The 23,506-nt window shown below is 31.3% G+C and overlaps 1 protein-coding gene across 2 annotated transcripts in view; it reads left to right on the forward strand.

The window, feature by feature from the left end:
* Positions 1 to 23,506, forward strand: part of LOC121119489 (uncharacterized) — a 160,960-nt gene that overhangs the window by 51,835 nt on the left and 85,619 nt on the right. For both annotated transcript variants that reach the window (XR_011781022.1, XM_040714160.2), the window contains exon 2: positions 8,953 to 9,272. Coding sequence is in view for 1 of the 2 variants with exons in the window: in XM_040714160.2 (XP_040570094.1) it covers positions 8,984 to 9,272 (289 nt within the window). In the remaining variant the exon portion in view is untranslated. The remainder of the gene's footprint in view (positions 1 to 8,952; positions 9,273 to 23,506) is intronic.

Consider the following 23,506-nt stretch of genomic DNA (forward strand, 5'->3'; position numbering starts at 1 on the left):
TGCACGGCCCAAAGTTGATATAAAAATTAACCTTCCCCCCCCCCGTCAAAGCCCTGGCACAGACACAACACCTTGCAAGTAATATAAATATTTTTAGTTTGTTCATATTTCCCTTGGGGCACATGCATAGTTTGTGCGATCAAGTACCTCTGACTTACGTCACTGAACAATTTAAGATCACTATCTATGATTTAATTAGAAAAATATATTTGATCTTACAATATCCAATTCGTTTGATCTATCATTTGTTTTAAGTATATATGTATTAATTAAATAATTATATTCAATATGTATTAATTAGTAGAAACATTGTTGCATTTGTTTTTTTTTTTAGGGGGGGCGGGGGATTTAATCACATCATTTCAAGGTGGCATTGATTGTATAATAATTGCTTATACAAATGTATTTATAATTAGTCTTCCCACGATCTGTGACAATGTTATGTTTTCTTACAACAGAATGGCAGCTTAGTAATATTAATACTTATAAAAGGCCTTGAAACTTACATACTAGAGTTTCTCTGTCAGGGTTCATTTTCCCGGAATTATGGGGTTTTTAAAGAGTAGAGACCTCAAACATGCAGCAGTGCTTAATTTCCATTCCCCCCCCCTTATTTCTAATTGCCTAGTTTCATTAACCGACCAAACGACAGCTGAAACAAAAATAGACAACTTTTTTTGTATCTTTTGTCTCTAAGTGTAAAAATGTCGGACCTATAACAAAAAGGAGACGCGTGTGGCATCTCCTCTACGCTGGTGTCAGTCCTGATAAGTCCTATACAGCCCATACCTCCAAAAAGAACGAAAACATCCAAAATAAAACTGGCTTGTATCCATATAGACCTCCTCTAGGGATGATCTCAACCCCCTGGAATTTGCTATTTGAGATGTATTGGAGTAAAATGTCTGCCGCACCTCTAACCCAAAGTTAAATTCGCTCATGACTAGAGTTGATAAGTTTGTACTGCAAAAACTACTATAAAAAATTGAAAAGGAAAAACGGTTGTTGCGTGTGCTCTTTCTTTTTCCTCCCTCTTAAGTATTCATTAGCATTATTGCTAGTGATGTAAATTGTTTGAATTTATTAGCCCGCCCGTTTTTTTGGAGTTGGTAGTCTGAAGAATGATTTTTCTTCCATAGCAGTTTTCATTATGATTTAATTCCTGAGTAGTGAACTTCCATTCCTAGTGCATTTAATGACATTCCAAACCTGATGGAACATTAGTGTGGGCTCATAAAAGATAAGGAATAACCTTGAAAATTTGTTGTGAAGTTATAATTGTAAGTCCTTGTTGGATTTGGGGATCAATGCAGAAATAAGTTTTGCATTTATCATTCTTTTATTTGTTTCTTCCTAACCTCATTTGCCACAGCTGAATGCAGAGGATCTCCTCCGAAACATTCTTAAAATTGTAAAATTTACCATGTTGATTTTCAGTTGTGTTTTTTTTTTTAACATGCCCATTATACACTCAATTTTCATCAATAATTTCCCCCCTCCTTGCTGGAAATTGCTTTAAAAATATATAATATAATAAATTTGTATGATTGTAAAAATAATTAAAGCATTCTCCCTACACTAATGTTATTTAAAATGTAGAAGGTTCTTCACTTTATAGCAGTAATTCATTTTCTCCCCCATAATCATATATTAGGCAGATGATCTTAACATGGGTCTTAATTCAGGTATACCATACATCTCGCGTTTACCTTCTCCTCACGCCCATTTCATTTTTATACCAATCTACTCAACTTTAATTATACCAGAGTTGTACGCCATGGACATGGGCTTCATCGTCAAGAGCTGCCAATCTTTTGCCCAGCATGTAGAAGCTGTTACTGCTGTTGAAGAAAGACATATTTATAATTAAAAATATAGCTAAATATACGATTTTAACATATCAAAAATGTGTTTTGAGTTATCTTTTCTTGATTCCTAAAAAATCCAATTTTTGTAATTTGGTAATACTATTGCAAGTTTTGGGTCACTGCTCTGTACACCTATAGGGGAATTACCAGGAAATCCTGCAATGAATCATTGCTAAGTGTGAGTTTAATATATTATAATTGCGTGACTACTTGATCTAAGAAATAACTATGCAATCGGACGTCCCATTTAAAAATAATAATAATTGTCTATTATACGACGAATGCGAAAGATTTGATGGTAAAATGGGTTTAAATAACTTAATGTAAGACGGAAGTACTAAAAATATTGATAAAAAAGAAGTCCTTTGGTATCTTTCTTTGCAATTTGTAATATTTTTTTAGAATTTGATATTAATTATTTTTTTGGATCATCATTTTTGAATACATGCCTGAATAAAAACATGCCCAAAATGATTCATAAAAATAAAAAAAATTGATTGGTTTTTGTTTTCCCGGTAAATAATTCATTTAATTATTTCATAGTAAAAGTTTCATTTAATGAAATATTATTCATTAAATTAAATGTTAAATCCTTAAATTTGATGAATAAATGGGTTAAAAGATTATACGATATATCCTTTGAAAATGTTATCGATATACATATCGATAATAAATGATGCCCTAGGATGCGTAAGTTAACTTTTAGCCCGCAGTGCGGGTGGTGTCTTTCACAGTTGTACAACCCTTTCACAACTTACTATTTAAGTAAGTTTTTATGGTGTGTCGGATCGGATTACTAAATTCAAAAAAGTGAAACCGCAAACTCTAAAAAACAACTTACCTCTGCACTATTAGAGATAATAAAGAATATGAAAAATTGAGAATATATTATGTGTAGGGGCTAAGGCCATGGCAGCTATCATCATTGGGGGGGGTGAGGGCTAAGCACCAAAAATTATCAACAACAGTAATATAATTATTTATAAAAATATGTTTATTATATACATATGTTTGTACAAGTTGCAATGTCCGTATCAGTTGTTTATGAGTTATATCAATGTGGGTATTTGAATTTTATAGTGTGCCACAGAATACTTATATTTTAGTAATTTGTACTATAAAAGGTCAAAAATTTAATAAGTCCATAGAATATTCGACTACTTTATTTTTTTCATCCCATGTACTGTAAATCTTTCATTTAAAATTCTTCATCTCATATTTTGTTTGCAACATGTCCACAACATACAGTTTCAAACACTGTGGATTCCGCATGACGTAGTGTTTGGAATTATTTTGACTCCTCACATAGTGTGGTATATTTACCAGTTTTTTATAATATGATAATAAATTAAAGTAAACTATATGTTAAGTTAAACAAGTTTTTATATTGGTTGATGAGTTCGTTCATACAATGGATATATATTCATATAATAGAAGGGGTTGAGGAGAGTGTTCTCTAAGTATTTAATTTGATACTTAGTCCTAAAACTTTTGGTAAATACTTACTTTACAAACTTCCAATAAAAAAAGGTTGCTGAATAAATATGTTTTAAGTTCCGATTATTTAAATTTGAAAGTATTGGAATTACCGTATTAAAAATCAACTAAATACCAAGGTTAATGGAAGTACAAGGTTAGACCATCTTGTAAACGGGCTTGCTAGAATTTTCAATCTGATGTATTGTACCGACTGCTGGTCAAGACAAGCATATTTTGACACAAACACGCAACCACTTATAGTCTATGACGTCACCATTGTTATAACTTTCAATTTAATGTATCGTACCGAATGCTGAGCAAGAAAAACCTATTTTGACAAACGCACAACCACTCATCCACAAGAGCAGTCGCTACGATCATTAAATTGAAAATTTTGGCAAGCCCGATTATATGATAGTCTCACCCTGTATTTCTATCAATCTTGGTAAATATCAACTTAAGATTACATTTTACAAGTATCTTGTCTGGCGTACATAATTTATGATGAATAAAATGTTTTATCACCCTATTCAAACAAAGGAAACATAATCAAAAGTGAGCCCAACCAAAAAGGACCAAGCCACCCTTTTGGGCACGACTAGCTGAAAATGTATTATTAATGATTAAAATATAAAAAGAAATACTAAAATATAATTGGTTTTACTAATGGCCGGAAATACCTGGATTCTGCTGAAACTCAATTTCCCGGGAAATGCGAAACCCTATTACATAATTGTACATTTTATTATATATATATATATATTGAAATGCATTTTAATTTGTGTGTGGTTTCATCGTTTTGGGTTGATTGTTTTTTTATTTTCTTCTCTTTTTTTAATCAAAAAGGTCCAATTTGACATGCTGTAATATCTACATTCATATGAATAACAAAATACCTAGACTGAAGAGCGTCTTTTTGCATTCCAATTTATTTATAAATATACTATACATATAGTTTGTATAATTTACATTCTTTACGAAGAGACTCATTGGCTCCAACTCTCATTTATGATGAAGTACACTTATAGTTCCAAAAAAAGATGTGTGGGGATTAAACACAAAAACAATCTTCAACAGAAATCAAGAAAAATGAGAAATGACTAATTTATTTTTTTCATCATTATATATTTAATATTTATACAGGCCATAAACATATTTTGTTTAAATAATAAGGCCTGCATTCAAGCTTCTCGGATGAGTTGAGACTATTAATAAACAGGGGAACACTCATTTTGTATAAATGAATTCAAGCAAAAAAATAAATTTATTTTTGAGGACCGAATCCAAAACTGATCTCAGTTTTTCTCTTAGTCATCTGAATTCTTAAATATCTGGGATTATAGTAATTCAGTACTATTCTCGTACAGAGTTATTTTTTACTCTTAAAACAATGTCCATACTAAAAGTAGGAAGGGGGCCAAATGCATTTAAATGTCCTTAAGTCCTATAATGCATTGCTTATACGTAAGTATTCATAAAAAAACTTGATTTAAAAAGTAGTACTTATGAATACTTAAATACTTAACTACATGTTTTTAAGTTATTTCGAGAGATAATAATAAAATAAAGATTTTTCTTATTTTGCTTAAAATTTTGTTAAAACATTAAACATTTTTTTTTTTCAATTGTAATAATTACTTGTAAGTAATGTTAAATCGCTAAAAAAAACTGAAAAGACTGTAGTTTATAAATCCTGTCCTAATAAAATATGTCAGTCATAGGCCCGGTCCTTATCGGTCTTTTATGGTATCTTCAAAAGCTTAAATGACATAACTATTTTTCTTTTAGCTGTTCGACATAACTTCTTACAAAATACAATACGGGGGCATCCACAGGGGGAGGGCAGGAAATAAAAGGGGTGTGGAGTCGGTACAGAAAATGCCCGACTCTGATTCCAGTATTTACAATGTCACCTACTCCGACTACAACACATAGATTTAATTTATAGCTAAACGTAGTTATTAGTTTTATATAATAAATAATTGTACCGGGTATAAAGAAAATATTTCAAACATAAGGTATTTAACAAGATGAATAACAAATAAAATGGATCAAAATCTATCTATTTCTAATACAAGTTTCTGAACATTATTTATGCACCTGTAACTGAGGATTGACAAGTCAAACAACCTCTCACTGCAGCGTTAGTCTTTACTCTGATGACATTAACTATTCATAAAACTAAGTAATGAACTATCATGGCTAGTGGCTATGCTTTACTCAACATAACAATTTAGACTTGGTAGATTTTCAGGCATTGTGATTGTATAAACTACAGAATCTGTTTGAAATTTGTGAAGTAAACTTATAAATTAGTTAACTTTGAAGTTTTATGCTTTAATAGTACTTAATACCTATTTGTTTATAAGCATTTATAAAAAAAAACTTTACAAACACTCCATATACAGATTATAAATAAGGTTTATTTACATAAATTATAGTAAATTTTGTAGTTGGAATTGAATTTTCCGACTCCTGACTCTTACACAAAAAGGTACCGACTTTGTCTCCACGACTCCAACTCCCCGGTTAAAACTACATAAATGATTGCTTTTCAGAGAAAAGTTTAAATGTAACAAGCTTCGTAATTTTTTTTTTTTTTTGTTTAAAAAAGGTCATTCTGTCAAATTTAGCCTCTTACAAAAAAAAAAAAAATTAACAATTATTTTGTCTCTTCTAAAAAATAAAAGCCCACCTCAAAATAAAATCCTGGGAACGCTACTGCAATATAACTAAAGTTTTAATCAGGAAGTTTCTGGCTAGAACTTGTTATTATACGTTCTGGATATTATTTATTATTTTCTTCCCTTATATATTATTCTATCCTAGCTATGAGTGAAGAATATTTATAAAGATAGCTAGAACCGTAGGACTGAAGGACCGAGGTATTAAGGTCCTTAAGACAATTGAATGGGGGAAAAATAGACCTTTAAAAAAAGATTGAAAGGGCGGGAGAAAGACTGATTAGGCAATCTGTCCTTGGACTGGTCCAACACTACTTGTAAGTAATATAATGTTAATATTAGGGCGCCCTCTATCCAGTCAAATCCTCACAGTAGCTAAAATTTTAAACATTCAGAGGAAGTCAAATTTATGTCAAAAAAAAAAAAAATACTCATTTGTATCATTTTCTTGTGATATAAGCTTTCCTTTGAGCTTCTATTTGTCACATTTCAATATGTTTTCAGTGAAAATTATCTGCAGACAAGTCGTGCCAGATAGTCTCTATATTGAGCATTTGGCTCTTAACGCATTATCTATTCTTTCGTTTAGAAAATCTGCAATTACTACCGATTTGTTGAAGAATGAAAAACTGCTTTAATCTGACCGTATAACAAGATAGAATACTCAGTTTAAGATGTTTCGATCTGTTTTGTCTATTTCGGATGATAAATTTTCCTTTTGAAAATAATTCCTAAATTAACTCCCTGTAAATTACTTCTTTTAAACTAACTCATAAAATGGGATTGAGACAAAGCAATAAGCAACTTATTCATAGTTATTCATTTAAATACGTGTCAAGTACTTGTCAATTACTTAAATACCCCAAGAAAAGAAGCTGTATACTTTTATTTGTACTTACAAATTCAATGCAGTGCTTGTACTTGGCCCCATCTCTTATATATATCATCATTAATGTTTGGTTGTTCCAAAATGATTGAGACTGCTTCACTAAGACAAGAAATTACATTCAAAAGTTTAAAAAAAGTACTCAATTATGTCACATAGTCTCCTCCAATTCAGATAACATCGTATCAATGGTTCTCCAACTCCCATAACTGCCTGGAGAGCACCTCTGGAGTTCACTAACTTACTCACCCTGCATGTGAGGTCTTCATCACTATCAAAATCGTAATCCCGGAGAAGGTGCTTCAGCTTATAGATGAGAAATTGGTCACAGAGATTGAGATCTGGACTATAGGGGCACTGTTTGATCCTTTCCACCTTTTTACAGCACTTCACTCACTCATCCATTTTGGCCTTTTGGCACGCCAAGGATGTTTTTGATGTTGTTGACTGCCGAGACCTCTCCTTGTCTCACGTGGACGTCCTGATGGATCTCACCAGCCCACCAAAAGATGGCAGCGCGACTAGGGCAGGTATCAGAATAAACAAAAGTGTGGTCCGTGTGGATCTCAACCACTGTTTTGCCTAGTTTGTAGCGTATCAAAAAGTACGAGAGAATATTAAGAGTATCCATGTTCAGCAACGAATGGAGAAACATGTGCAAATATGGCCCGTAGGCATTATCTATTTAGTCTCTAAATAACTATGGAACTTTTTTTTGTACCATAAAATTCGATGCTTGTGGAATTTTGAAGCTAACTCTTCTTCTTTAGCTTAAAAAAACCTGTCTCAATCATTTTGGTACAGGCTAATATATTAATGCAATTTTCCCTATGTGGTGAGTTAACACCAAAAAAACAATAATGATCAAAATTTAAAAGAAGGAAAAATGTACAAATATTTATTTAATCATATAGGTATGCATACATCCCTGATCATTCAAAAGCCAATATCCATGAATTATGCCCTCTATATTTAAATTTCTGGGATGATTTGAAATACTCATAAGAATGTTAACTATATTTTTGAGTTAATATTTTTTCATGAGACTTACTTTGGAAACCATATGTTCGTTCAATTATAATGTATCAATTGTGATCATTCCTTAGTTGTACTTTTTGTGCAATTTTGTAGCGTTTCTAAAGGATAAATATGCAAGGTTGTGTCTGGTTCAGGTTCAGCTGTTCTACCGGTCTCGGGTCAGCTTTATCGGTCTTGGTTTTTTGTTTTCTTTGGTATTGCAGAGACTCAGTTTTGTAACAGGCACTTAAAAACTACGGGTGTCGCTAGAAAATTCAGACCCAAAAAATGAAATTATATACAAACAGGGCCGTAGCTACCCTATACATGGAGGGCGTTGTGCCCCAAGTTCCAGCAGGGCCCCCAAAAACTTGAATAAAGAGATTTAAGTTTAAAATGTATAAGTCTAGGGGAGCTGGGAATACTGAGGTTTGGGAAACTCTGGCGTAAGAAATATTATAGTTATCATACTATAGGGACCGGACAAACTTAGTAGTGGACCTGGATCCATAGTCTACCTCAACCCTTCGCTCTTGTATTTACTCTGTCTGGTCTGTAAAACCACTTTTCCAGATCCATAAGAAGCCCTTAGCAAGTTGGAAGTCAGATATAACTATATCACCCTGGCGACGTAAAAAAAATAATTGGAAAACGCTGTAATTGCACAAAAAAGTCAAATAATTAAATTATTGATTATAGCTAATTTATTTTTTATAATATACCTTTTATTTTATTTGTATTTTCTATAAAGGAACAAAAGCACAAGAAGCCAGACCGATAATCAATATATAGCAGTCTCAGTTCGACTTTGTCGATTCCAGTTCTAGCGGTTTAAGAATCGGAATCACTTGATCTGCAAGAACCGCAATACAGCTAAGGGCACAACCTTTTTAATATGAATAGTTTAATGATATAAATTAACAATAATTATTCAAAAATACAATTATAATACAGATTAAATTTTGATAAAACATATATATATGTATGTATAAAATATTTAATTATGTCTAATTTGCAGGAAAGAAGATTCTTCATACAAAACTCTCAAAATGGCTTCATCCCCTCTCGTAACAGAACTTAAAATGACTCCGACCCGGGACATACGACTTTCTCCCATGAATAGTCCCAAGATTAATCGCTCACGTTTCGCCACTCCATCTGATTCACCAAAGACCAGCCGCTCTGTTACACCTATGGGATCTCCAGCTCTCCATGTACGTGGAGGTACTCCCATCTATGATAGCGAAGCAGAGTTTGGATTTGAAAAAAATCGCCTCATTGGGGAGTTGACATCACGGATGAAGAAGCATGCTAAGGGATCGTATAAAAATCGTAGAGGTAAGGTATCATAGTGAGGGGCAAAAAATTATTACCCCTCATTGACTTAAAGTTTTAGGTTAGAGAATACTTTGATATATGAGCATCCATTCATCAGTTTCAAAAGGATCCTAGTTTCCATTTGTTTTGTGGTGAATTTTGAAACTCTTTCCAGTGTGCGTACTTTTGTGTGGGCAATTTAAATATGATCTCATATTTTTCCCTAAATACCCTTAACTTTACAAATTTGTTTTCCTTTATTTCAAAAATACACATTTTGCAGATATTCGTTTGTCTTTATTATATTTGAAAGTAACTCCCCAACAAATCCTGTGTAACTCACAATTTTACATGATTGCACTCAAACATAGTTTTCACGTTATCTCCCAAATAATAATAACAGCTTCAGAAATTAGATCGTTGCTAAGCCTCATCTACAAAAAAAAAAAAAAAAAAAACATTCATTTATTTAATTTTTTTTTTACACACACACGTTTCATGTGCTATACAATTTTCATGTAGTGTAAATGTATAAGATTTATGATATACATCAGAGAGCATTAATCTACAGTACATTATACTTCCCTTTTTTCGTGATACTGTATAGGTATATGATATAAATGAGGGAACACTATACTCACCTCGATGCTCGATACTACAAAGAAATCGCCTGCAAGATAGAATAAATATGACTACGTATTTATTTTTTTGATAAAAAATCCATTTTGTTCAAATATCCAATCATACATAGAGAAAATGTTTTCTTTATTAATTTAGATTATACATTGCTAATATTTTCTTTTTTTAAAAAGCAATAATTTTTAAAGATATATTCTATTATTCTATGCTAAGAATTAGAAAAATATTTTTTATTTACTTCAATTGTAACAGCTTATATTCAACTTGTACTCAAAAGTAATAATTTACTTTGAAGAGTATTTCTTTTGAGTAGGTATCCAAATAAAGAAGAAAAGAAAAAAACATTATTTACCTATATTTTGGGTTTTCAAATTCAACACAAAAGCAAATATAATGTTGGGCACGTTTGTAAAAAAAAATACATTAATCTATACTTATGTAACTATTGAAGTATTATCCAATCTGTAGTTGTTGGTAAATGACAGGCAATTTTCCTGGAATCCATTTGTATTTTGTATAAATTTACTTTTTGGGTGGATGTTGTTTCTCAATTCATAAATGGTTGTGATTTTTTAAATGATTAATTAATCAAATGTTTTGACATGACGGTTATGGTATAAGAGCTGAAAACTTACATAATAGTAAATTTATTTATGGGTTCTTACTAGTGGATAAAAGTATTAATATTTCCCACTATGCTTCATATCAAGGCCCCTTTCCTCTCTCTGACTCTCCAACATGAGTAAAATCCATAAAATGTATATATGTTTTTTATGCTTTTATCAAATTTTGATGCACTTAATGTGGAAAAGTTGAAAATAAGGTATCCTTTACAAGTTGGTCCATACGTCATACTTTCTATCTCAAAATTGGAGACAGCGCAGAGGATAGTTGAAATTCAATTCTCGCAACCTTTTAATAATAAGGAAATATCTTCAGTGCGTCAAGTGTAGGGACGCGAAGTGAAGAAAAGAATATAATTACAGAGGAAGAGGAGAAGGATCTCAACTTTTTCGTTTTATTCGGTTAATTAGCCCTTTGAAGGGTCACAAAATTAGATGGAAGATCTCATTGTACGGAAGGGGATATAAATAAAGAAAAGAAGCATTCTAAAATAAATCCTTCTCCCCTTTCTGAGTCAATATATTCTTCAATCCGTCTCCCTACGCTTCACGTACAGAAGTTATTTCCTTATTATTAAATGGTTGCGAGAGTAACATTTCAACTATCATCTGTCGCTGTCTCCAACTTTGAGATAAAAAGAAAAAGTATGACGTACGTTCAAACTTATATAGGATACTTAGAAAATAACCTAGGGGTGATTTCTATGTTAAATGACGTTATCTTTACGTCACACGTATTGGTCAAAGTTTTGAAGAACTACAAAGATATTTATTTTGTCAAAAAATATTCAATAGAAATATGGTTCGTTATTTTGTAGACAATCATCTCGTGGAGCAATAAATTGCATATTGTTCTCAGAGCTAAGCGGCGAAACAAAGCCCATATAATGAAAATTTACTTTTGTCTACGCCTCAATTTTTTTATCTACTGGGTGGTGTTAAGTATATTTTAATGCTGGGGTGTCCGCAGGTGTTGGCATGAGAGGCTCCAGCCCTTCCCAAATAAAATAATTTTTGCCTTTTATTATAACTTTTTTTGTCATTCGGCCAAATTATGCAGCAGAGCAAAAAATTGAATATTTGAAATTTTTTGCTATATATTTAATTTTTGTTGAATAGCTATTGATTATTGATACTTTTTTCCAGAAAATTGAATATTTGAAATTCAATTTTTGAATACCACAGCTGTGAATTTTTTTATTTTTTTTCAAAAATAATTCAAAAAAATTTAATTTTTCAATTTTTTTATCCAAAAATTTAATTTTTCAATTTTTATAACCAAAAATTTAATTTTTTATGACAAGCAATGGATTTTTGAAATTACTTTCGAAAAAATTTTATATTTAGAATTTAATTTTCTGTGAACAGCTCTGGATTTTTGATTCTTTTTTATTCGATAAAATTTAATATTTGAAATTTAATTTTTCAATTTTTTTTGTGAATAGCTATGGATGATTGAAAAAAAAATCAAATAAAAATCCAAAAATTAATCCCCCTTCAATATATAATCCTGCAGACACCCTTCCAATGTTACTCTATAAATAGGAAAGAACCTACATCAATGCACTCCATTAATTGAATTAACAAAGATAATTCTGGAAAGGGGAAAAAAGTTACATATACGTAATGAGGGGAAAAGATAAAGTGACGTATATCTTTAGTATTATAAAAATCAACATATTGGGTGGGAAAAAAAGATTTTCCGTAGACCATGATCCTACTAAAGATAAAAGGTGCATTTTGCTACTTGATTTTATAGCTTTGAGTCACCTTCTTTTTCTTTTTTCTTTACATTTTCAGATAGACAAGATAAAAATAAATGTTATGTAAATTGAATTCTAACAAATTGTTCTATGAAAATGACGTCATAGAAGAATGCAATTTTCCATAAAGGGTGGGCAGAAATAAACATAAATGACTTTGATACTAATTTACGACAGCTGGCAACATTTTTCTCATTTTAGCTTAACTAAGCATAGAAAGAAATGTTATTTTCCTTTCTTCCCGCAAAGCTTCGCTTAAAATCGTACAATCATTATCACTTTAATTCAAGCTCAAAAGGGCCCAGAAGTGATTGCAGTATATTGCGTAAAAAGAGAACAAACTCTCTAAAGCTTCAGGATGTGGCAGGAAACGCAAGAAGGGCGGGGAAACTGAAGGACAGGATGAACACTGACACAACGATTTTTCATAAGAGACATTCAATTGAAATGGGTATGTCCAAAGGATCCCCACTTTTTCTAAAAAGGGAGAGTCGGTCACACAGATGCCTACTACAATTATTTGTAGTAGCAGGGTGGACTTTTATCTGGCACACATTGAAGAAGAACGAAACCAAGCATGTTACTATGATATTTTTTGGGGGCTCCGAGGTAATTAAACGCCTGTTTTTGATCGAAAGTCAACCTCCTTTCCCTTTTATTTCGGCTCTTCTCCCCCTGTCTCTTTCTGCATCCCTCTCTCTCTCTCTCTGTCTCTTTTCTCATGCCTTCATTCTTTGTTTCTATTCCCCTCTATTCGCCCTGGAGCGAGGGCACACTCTGCTAGTAAATAATCAAGTTATTTGTGTAAAAAAATTAGTTGATTTTTTTTTAAAGTTTACTTACAACCACCCTGTAGGAGTATTTCTTAAGACATGACAATAACTTCCCCACATCCCTAGTCATAATCAAAATTCGAAAAAAGTTAAAAAACAAACCACCCTAATGTATGTATCATTATTTTGCAGAAGTTGAAAAATTGATAAATTTTCTAGTTTGAAAAACTAAGAATCATTTGAATAATTTTTTATAATACGTATGTAGTATGTAGGAGGCAAACCCATAAAACACACGTTCTGTTAGTGTATTTCAAACTCAAAAGCAGATAAAGAAGGAGAGAGAGAAACCATAAAATGTAATAAACATCACGATTAATCATCCATCAATGAGAAATAGTTTTTTTGTTTTTGTTGTTATTATTTTAAGGCCGCGTTTGGTAATGGAAGGGCCTACTACTAGTACAACTAATACTACTACTACACATCGTGATTGGTTTTATTAATCATGTATATATAGATGACAGTCAAGGAGGGATATGATCAATCAGTTAATGAATTGATTTTTACAATTATTGGACTGACTAATTGGGTACTTGTATGGGAGATTTAGTCATTCCTGAAATGATCTTACAAAGAATAACATTAATAGTATAATCACAGTGTTACCTCACTTACATAAACATGTACACGGTCTCAACTGTCAATTCCTTCGTTTTATACTACTTTATCTCACAACCAGACAAACATACACTACATTTTCTTGCCAGTTGTTCATATTTCTGCATCTTTTCTCCTAACCGTGCACTGAACGTTCTTTGAGCGAATTCGAAGCTTTTTTTTAGTCTATTGGCAGTTTACTACCATTATTATAATATATTTTTGTTATCTCATTATTTACTAGTGGCAGTACCCAGCATTGCTCGGAGTTATTATTCATGGGCACCTTTGGTGCAACAGTTTGGAAGATAATTCCCCTAGAAATCCTAAGTGTTACTGTTGCCATATGACAACGTTAGCAGATGATGAGATCCTTATTTTTGTAGATCAAGTATTCAAGCATTTCTAATACAGGGGCGTCTGCAGGGGCTGGAGGAATAATTTTTTTTACTACAAAATTAAATATTTGATTTTTTTTTTCCAACAAAAAATCACATTTAAAATTGAATTTTTGATTTTTTTTTCCAAAAAATTAAATTTTTTATGACTAACTCTAGATTTGTTAAATTTATGTTCAAAAAAAATTAATTTATGAAAGTTTTTGCCCAAAAACTCCAAAAACCAAGACCAACAAAACCCCCCAACAAAAATATAAATATCAATATGAAGAAATTTGGACACTACATAGTTCCTATTTGTGAATTACGCAGGCTAACAACTAATTTTTCAATTTGAATATCCCTTGGACTTGCTACTTTTGTATACAACAAAGTAAAGCTAGTTGTTGTTGTTGTTTTTTCATTAAAGGATACTTTAAGCTCTTGATTTATTTGATACTTGAGAGATAAACAGCAGTTAGTTGATTGAATTATTTGACGAATTACACACTGATTTAGAGTCTTTTTTCTTTTTAAGGAAAGATTACAAGATGCAATCAAGGTAAAGAGGTGAATATAGTCATAATATACATATGATAAAGCATAGGTATGGAAATCGTTTTAGATTATAATCAAAGTTTGTGGGAGCCAAAAGAAGAAGGATGAATCATTTTTCCTCATTTGACTATGTACGTTTCTAACCATGATTGCTACTACCAATTCAATGAGCCATTGCGTGTCTTGATTTGTGGTACTTACTCTTATCTGTGAGTGCGATTCTAGTTACGCCCTATGCATAAATATAATTTCCTTTTGATTTGATAAAAAAATCCCTCGTGATTTATTGAAATTTTGAATGTATTTAAAATTTATATAGGCTATAATAATAATCGAATATTTTGTTATTATTATTGTTGTGCTTCTTTATTTCGTCACAGTCTTACGTAAGTCTGTTACTCCAGGCCCTAACTCTACATGTTATCTCTTTTCTATCAAGACAACTTATGAAAAAGTCTTGTCAACTTCTTATAAATTATTATCAGGATTAGATTCGGATATTAATTCTTTGTAGTATTTATTTGTATATCATGGGGATATCTCATCATTAACAATAAAATGTGCACTATATTTGTATGTCAGGTATCAACTCTTATAATAATCATACCCTCGCATCTCTTCAAGGAAGGCCCCAAATATGATGAGTCTTACCAACTATGGATTCATCACTAAGTAATTGTTAGGAATTAGTCACAATACATTAAGAAAATTCACGTTTACATTGTGTAGCCAATAAATTTGTTATTATGTATATTCGCAAGGCTCAGATATTTTTCTCCGATTATCCTCCTATTATCCTCTCTAATCTATTCGGACCATAATTAGTTCTATGAATCAATCCCTATCATATTGGTTTCGACCATCTATTGATTTAATTAAATTAATCATCGATACCACAATTAAAATGTATTATATTTTGTGGTAGAATAGTTCGAAATGCGGTCAAAGTTGTAGATTTAATTATTTGACCATGTACTTTGTATTACCAAAACAAAAAATAACAAATTTAATATCCCTTTTTAATTGTTTTCTTCTGAAAAAGCTTAAAATGTACTTTATATCGCTGTCAATTTTTTTAATTATCTAATGTTGGTCATCGCAGAAAATGTTCTATCATTGCGCATTCTAAGTAGTGTTCTAAAGGTTGATTGGCTTAATTCAAATTGAACAATTTATTCTATTTAATGAATAATAGTTGTATACTAGAGAAATACCAATTTATGTTTTGTGGTGGAATAAAACAGGATTCAACTTATATTTAATAAATGACACGATTTCTTTTTATGGATTATTACCAAAACTAATCATCCGATTTTAATAAAAACCGTTGCCAAATAAGATAAGTCTCGATTCAAACTTGGAAACGGGAGTAGGTCTTGATGGGCAGATTTCAGAATTATTTCCGGATCCTGGATATCAGCTCATATTTTGTGTTCCAGGAGGAACTGTTGGTTTATGGCTCAACTGGACCCCACACAAAGAAGTCCGCTGAGTGAAACTCACTACCACATCAACGTTTTATTAGCAGTGTGGCATGAAGCAGAGTCTTGTTGCCAGACTAGACTGGCTTCCCAGCTGGAAATGAATCTCCAGACAATGTACCTCTCCAGGTTTTTTAGAAGTTGTGCAATTTCAAAATTTAGCTTGCCTTGTGCGGATCATAACAAGAACACTCTACCTTTTCCACAGTTTTGGAATAAATACGCTGTTGATGGATTCCATTTTTTTAATTGACGCCAAAAAATTATGGCTAGCCGCCAAAACAATAAACAACCTTCTATCTTCACACGTGCAGCTTTTGCAGGAACTCAAAGTTCGTTGTTAAACAATGGAGCCCCGCTACACATTTATAATTATGACACCAAGATGGGGTCTCCTTCAATTATGATGCAGTTTATGATTTGCGTAAAACACTCCATTAATCCATGTCTATTCAATAGATACTTTCTGTGGATACTTTGATTTTGAGATCGTACAATTTATTACAAAACCGTGATATAACACATGGGCTAAAAAGTCCTGAGTTTCACAAATAGACTGTACTAGTTTTTTGTTTAATTCACCTCATTTTCAGTTAGTACCACCGACTTTCAAAAAACAGGAGTCAAAATTTTATGACAATCTTTTTTTTAGTTTCTGAGTTATTGTAAGGCTACTTTTGTTATTTTTAAAACAATAGATGACAAATAATTTTATGTTTACATCTTAGACTGCTTTTATACTGTTCAAACTAAGTGATGGCTTGAAAAGTGTTATGGGGACTCCCATCCATAAAACGAAATAATAATCATTCAAAAATAGCCAATTTTGAACGAAAAAATATGTTTTTTTTCTTTTTTGAGCCTGGGACTTTTTATCCACTGTCCTTCGTATGTCAACAAGTCTGTCTCGTCAGAGATTAGAAAACTTTATTAGAAATAGAAATTGATTAGAAAATAGTATACGGTGCAACACTCAAGCTATTTGATGAGATTTAGTGCTAAAATTTAAGTCGACTCACTATAGTTTCACTAGTTATTGTGCAATCTGACATGATAAAAATACACCAGAGATTCTACTTCGTTAAAATCCAGAAGCTCAAAATAATACATATGGGTATATAATCAAATCTAAAATACATTTGTTAAAATAAAAAATGAGGATATCTGACATCCAATCTTTAATTGTTTTGTCTTCAATTCTTCTTATTTTTTATTTTTATTTTACGAAATAAATTACTAAAGAGAGTCAATCACGGATGGATGCATTTTTTTTTTTTTTTTTTTTTTTTTGATAAGATGATGATTACTGTCTTAGACTTATGAATAGGACGAACCTTGTAGTACATTCATATTGAGGTGCATTTTGTGGGCATCAGCACGAATTGTTTACATACATTGTGTTTTAAAAATATCATCATAATAAATGGTAGACTGTCATGTGAGTGACAGTGCTCCATGAAGGAGGAGTGTAAAAGGATTCGTTCAAAAGATAATAGTGCAGCTGGGCAATCAAAGAAACAAGATATTCGTTTTTTGTTTTTTTTTCATTTCAATCTTTTTTCTCATGAACAAACGTTGATCTCAGAATAGTATGCATATAATGACGGCCCATATAATGACATTACCTCACTAACATGGAAATGTACACTGCATTTTGTTGTCAGCTGTTGATTTTCTGTTTCTTTTCCCTTTATCCGTGTTATGAACAACGTTGATTGACAAGGTCTAATGGTTGTTCATAATAAAGAACCACTAAAACCGAATCCGACAAACTGGAAGCGATGTCATATTATACTTTTTATCGATTTCGGTTGAATAAATTTCCCATAATTTGTTACCCTCTTAAAAATTGTAATAGAACCAAAATGAAAGTTTAAACAAAGACCGGGAAAAAGCACTTTGTTGATTGGTTGAATTTGAATTGATCTTATTATGCTGTTAACCATTCAGGACCATTGTATTTATATTAATAAAGCAAACTTTGTATGCTTGTTTTCTGTATGTATGTGTGTCCACCACTCTTGCAGGGATTCCGAATTTTTTCATAACTTCGTAGTCCTTAGACATTTTTTTGAGTTAGTATTCAACACTTTTTATGAGCTTTCTTTTGTAAAAATCACGGCCATTTACTTGTCTTTTGTTAGAAATGACAATTCTTCGAAATTATCTAATGACGTAAATGTATAACCTTTACTTACAAAGACTTATTTTGATGGATGCCCTTTATGACCTTATAGATCTCTAGACATTGCACTTCGGAGGCCTGGGAATTACTGCCTTATTGGCTAACTGAACTGATTTGGTGGTTTGTTTATATTTCTTTTAGTATAAAGAAAGGCTGCGAGATACAAAAAAAGGGGAATGATGTGACCATCTAAGAACTTGATGTGGCATCTCTAACCTTTTGCCTTCTTGGAAAGGATTCATAGGGATCCAAAAACACGTTTAAATATATGTATATTAAATAAATGATATTTATAAAGATGACAGATCATATTTATAAGTATATTAAAAAGATGATTTGACTAACATCCAAAGCTCGTTTATTTTTGTATTTCTTTACCATTGCAACTTGTTAAATGTTTTATTTTTTTAATCAGATTTTTTGCAAATATAAAATCAAAATGACATTGGGCTTAATATATATATTGCAAAAAGTCAAAAAAATAAAATCCAATGTATAATTTATTTATTATATATAAATCAGCATCACTACATAATAAATTATAGTATGCCGTGGAGATATATCACTCAAATTGAACAGGCATCAAATTGGAGAATCAATTTATTTTATGATTTGGTCCATTACACATTTTTATTTCGAATATTTTAATTAATAAGGATGAATGGAGATATCTACCTCTTAATACAATACAAGCTTGTTTTTATTTATCTCTCAACTTTTCCTTCAAAAAAAAGGAAAGAAACATGATTAAATTTTTAAAGTTTGAGAATATTATCCGTGATTTGGCACTATTATGCTTACATATTATAATAAACAAATAAGTTAAACAACTACTAATCAACAAAAATAACTTATTGCATGGCTTTTGTTTTTACATCCTTAGCTTCTTTGTATCAAAACACCTTAATTCCAAAAAGAAACAGAAAATAGGCATGAAATCATCAGCTAATTAGCAAAATAAATAAATCACTCCAGCTGTTTTTTTAGCTTCTTATTTGCTATCAGACTATCATTGTTCTATTATTTCTTCACCATTTTTAAAATGAATGACGTATATATCTTTCATACCATTGGGATCCTATTTAGAATTTTATTCGATCCTGTAGCATATTGTTTAGTAATATTATATTAAAAGCATCGCTATACATTTGTGTTTGTGTATGATAGCCAAAATTTCCTCTTCACAATAATAAAATGGGCAATTTATATACTAAATATACGACGATGGATCAACAAGGAATTGTATTCCTGTTCTTTTGGAAACAGAGGTTTAGTATAGAATAACTTATCACTTCGTTTATTTATCAAAAAAAAGAATTACCAAATAGCCAACACGTATCAAGTGATACAAGGGAATCACCAGCTGACAACGAAATAGATAGTGTATTTTTCTATTAGCGAGGTAACGCTGTGTTTTAATCTCTTACGCCACTATTCTTGGCTATGTAACACACCTTGAGGTTTTTATACTCTCACAACCTCAACTTTTAAGAAGAAAGGGATTCATTTGAAGAAAAAAAGATATGGTAGCTAGACTTTTGTAATTATATAACCAAAGTTTCACTACTGAGTCTATATATTAACCTCAACTCTTGCTTCCGTCGATCTAAAAGGATGTTCATTAATGGATTTAGTATATTTCATTATTGTGAACAATTCGAGTACTCAGTTTGTTGACACAATTTGACAGAATAGAGGGAAACATTTGTGTTTTTTTTTTCCAATAAATCTTTCTAATTGCTATGAAAAAGTATTTAAAAAGTAATCATGATTCAACTTAAGAGACATCTAGCAAGGTAGAAATGTTGTTTATATAAATATTTTTTTAAATGATGAAAATATATCATTATTATATTTTTAATTAAAGAAATAACAATGTCATCATATTAATGAATTTCTAGTAAGTTTTGGATGTAGCATTGAGCATGTATATAGGGTGCTATATATATAGTGCTTCCTAATGTATATAATAAACTTTTTTTTTTCTATCTAAAAATATCAATGCAGTGATATTAATTAAATCTCACAGGCGTTTTGTTTGTAGCATCGCGAGTTTCTAGCAACGCCTCAGGCAGATTAATGTATTCCCTGACTCCTCATTCATGACGTCATATTAATTTCATTTTGGATGTCAGAACATATTTGTATTGAGTAACTACTTTTGAGGGTGCGCATGAAAAACAGAGAGTATTAATTAAAAAAATATATATATTTCCTCATTTTTGATTGAGGGTGTGTGAATGAGTGAGTGAATATATTTTATATATTGTGAATTACTATTTCGACCGTCTTCTTCTCTTTCCTTAGAGTACCTTTAGTCGTAGCAAACCATGAGCTATTTATTAAAGAAAGCCCACGTCCTTTTGGTAGCTGGCCAATGTTGTCACTCTCTTCAACTGTACTGTCATTCTTCACTTAATAGTATAAGAATATTATAGTTTAACTAGATCTAATTCGAGTTGGAAAAATCTGTATTTACAGATTACAGAACAATAATAAATTTAATTTTGGAGGAACAACAGTTTTGAATGTGTCTTCTTTTTTGTCAGATCTACCTGACACAGTTGGAAAAATAATGACTACTGATATATAGAGGTGTATAGAACATATCCTAGAAAGCGGAAGAAGCTTTTTTTAGTTGATAATCTGGACATAATTGTTTATTTTCTTAAGCTGTTGTCATTATTATTCTATTCTTAAAGACAGAACACGTAAGATGTATGAGACTAAATATTGCATGTGATCATGATAGGCAAAGAGTAACCCTGAGGATATGCTCAAGAGTTATAGGTGTGAGTCATTGTCGGACTTGGCGTTGAATTGAAGATCTGCAAGGGAATGATTCCAATCTATATTTAGTTTGTATTAATTTCCTTCCTCTCAGGGATGCTTGCAGCTGATCAAATAAATTGTCAAAATAGCTAAGTTGCTCGTCTCCCGAAAAATTGACCACGTTAATTTTCTGTATCTTTAATTTCAAAATACCGGTGGGACATTATATATTATGTATCACTGCTGGTAAGTGTGTAAGGTAAAGCCTTGATCTGTAACCCAATAACCCCCCTCCCTCATTTTTAATTGCACTATAAAAAACATATAAATAAGTCATTTTGATCTCTATAAAGATTTTTTATAGAAAGTAATCCGTGTCAAGGCATTGATTGCTAATCTTCCTTCTGTATATTTTAATTACAAAGTGCATTTTGCAATTAATTATTTATTTAATTATCATTTAGTTAAAAGTATTAAAGACTTCCTTATAAGACGTAGGTAATACGTACAATAATTCTATAATCATAAGTAAATATTATTGACTAACTCAGGTTGGTTGAAGTTTTCTCTTTTTGTCAGTCCTTGATGTATACCTAACTCCCCATTGAAAGCAAAATTTAATTGCATGTCCCATAAAACAAGCCCCATATACCTACCTATAAATACATCTTTTAGATGGGATGTTGATGATTGTAATAATGTGCTATAAATTGGGAAGGTTGTTGTTTTTGTTTTCTCTCCAAAGAACCTGATGTGTGACCTCGCGTTCACACATCAATTTGATGGATGATTATTACTTGTGTCATATTGCAAAAAAAGAAAAAAAGAAATAACCATAATAACTTGAATAAATATTTAATAACTGTGGAGTTACTATTTGTGCATAATTGAGGAATTTAAATCGGTCACGTCCAAATATTAAAATGCTCTCTATGAGGCATCATTTTGACTAATATATTGACAATTTTTGAAAAAATGTCTTGGTTTCTTAAAGAAAAAACAAATTTGAATAAAACCTTTTTCGCCAAAATGTGACAAATAATCTATTTTAGAAAAGAAAGATAGAATTTGACTAAAATTGATGTTGTTAATTTCAAAATTTGACAAAAAAAGGTGTATCTTTGACAAATTTGGCATCAAAATTTGTGTCACGTGAGGGGTGGGTACCCTCCCCTTACCCCCCACAGTGACAAGCTTATTAGAAAGCGATCAGATCGCATCAAAATTTGGTGTGAAGCCTATCTTAGCATTTAAAAAATTTAACATGCTAACATAATTTTGTTTTTCTTTGGAAAATGGAGATTGGGATTTGACAAAAAAGTTCGTGGTAATGGGAACGGCCTTGCATCCTAACAGACATGTCTGCAAGCTTTAGAGTACAACTACATTACTACGTTACTTTAGGAGGTTGGGAGCGTGGGTTTTAATAAATCTTTACAGAATGATTTTATTTTCTTTTTTTAGCAAATACAAATTTGACGTATACCATTTTTAGAAAAGAAAAACATTTATTCTTAATTTCAAAATTTGAACAAAAAAAATGACCAAAAAAATGAGATTTTTGACAAATTTAGCATCAAAATTTGAATAATTAGAGGGGTATATTATCCACTCCACTATGAACCCTGTAGTGCAAGTACCGGCGGCAGAATGTATTTTCATATGTGTGTGTGGGGGGAGGGGGGTAGAAATTTATAATGGTATTCAAATATATAAACGTTTGAAAGATTATTAGGTAGTTTTTTCCTTTTTTGATCATTTTGTTTAAAACTTTTTTTTTTTTTTTTTTACTTATAAATGCAAAATTTGACAAATAATTCATTTACAGGCGACAAACAATTTAAAAAAAAAGGAAATTATTATTTTTTCCTCAAAAATTAAGATATTTTGAGACAAGATGTTTTTTTTTTAAATATTTGGTTACCAGCTAAATTCCGCCAAAGGGAGTTGGAGGGTAATGACCACTATGATTCCAGCACCACTGATGAGGCTGTGAGAACGGGATCGGATCAAAATTTTGGTCACCGCTACATCTCTACTAAAGAGCAATGTCTTTACTTAGTTACAACAATGTGAATACATGTATTTTATCTTAATTATTCGTATTGTGCATGGATGATGTATGTGGAGGTCCATATATAGACGTCTAATTAGATGACTGCTGATACTAAATCTACTGCTACTCATGTTTGAATAACAAATTAATTTGCTTGAAAAACTAAGTAAGCAAGCCATTCACAATGTCTTGTATTATTATCAGTATTATTGATGTATGTTTTACGAGGTGATTTGTCCATTTTTGGGATGAGTCGTACCCTTATATTATATAGTTAGATATGATTGTACATGCATTGCTTAAAAGAGTTGAAGAACGTTTAGTGTAGTCTTTGCGAATGTACACAAATAGGGTGACCTTATTTTTAA

Source organism: Lepeophtheirus salmonis, chromosome 6 (assembly GCF_016086655.4).
Source record: "Lepeophtheirus salmonis chromosome 6, UVic_Lsal_1.4, whole genome shotgun sequence".
NCBI lineage: Eukaryota > Metazoa > Arthropoda > Copepoda > Siphonostomatoida > Caligidae > Lepeophtheirus > Lepeophtheirus salmonis.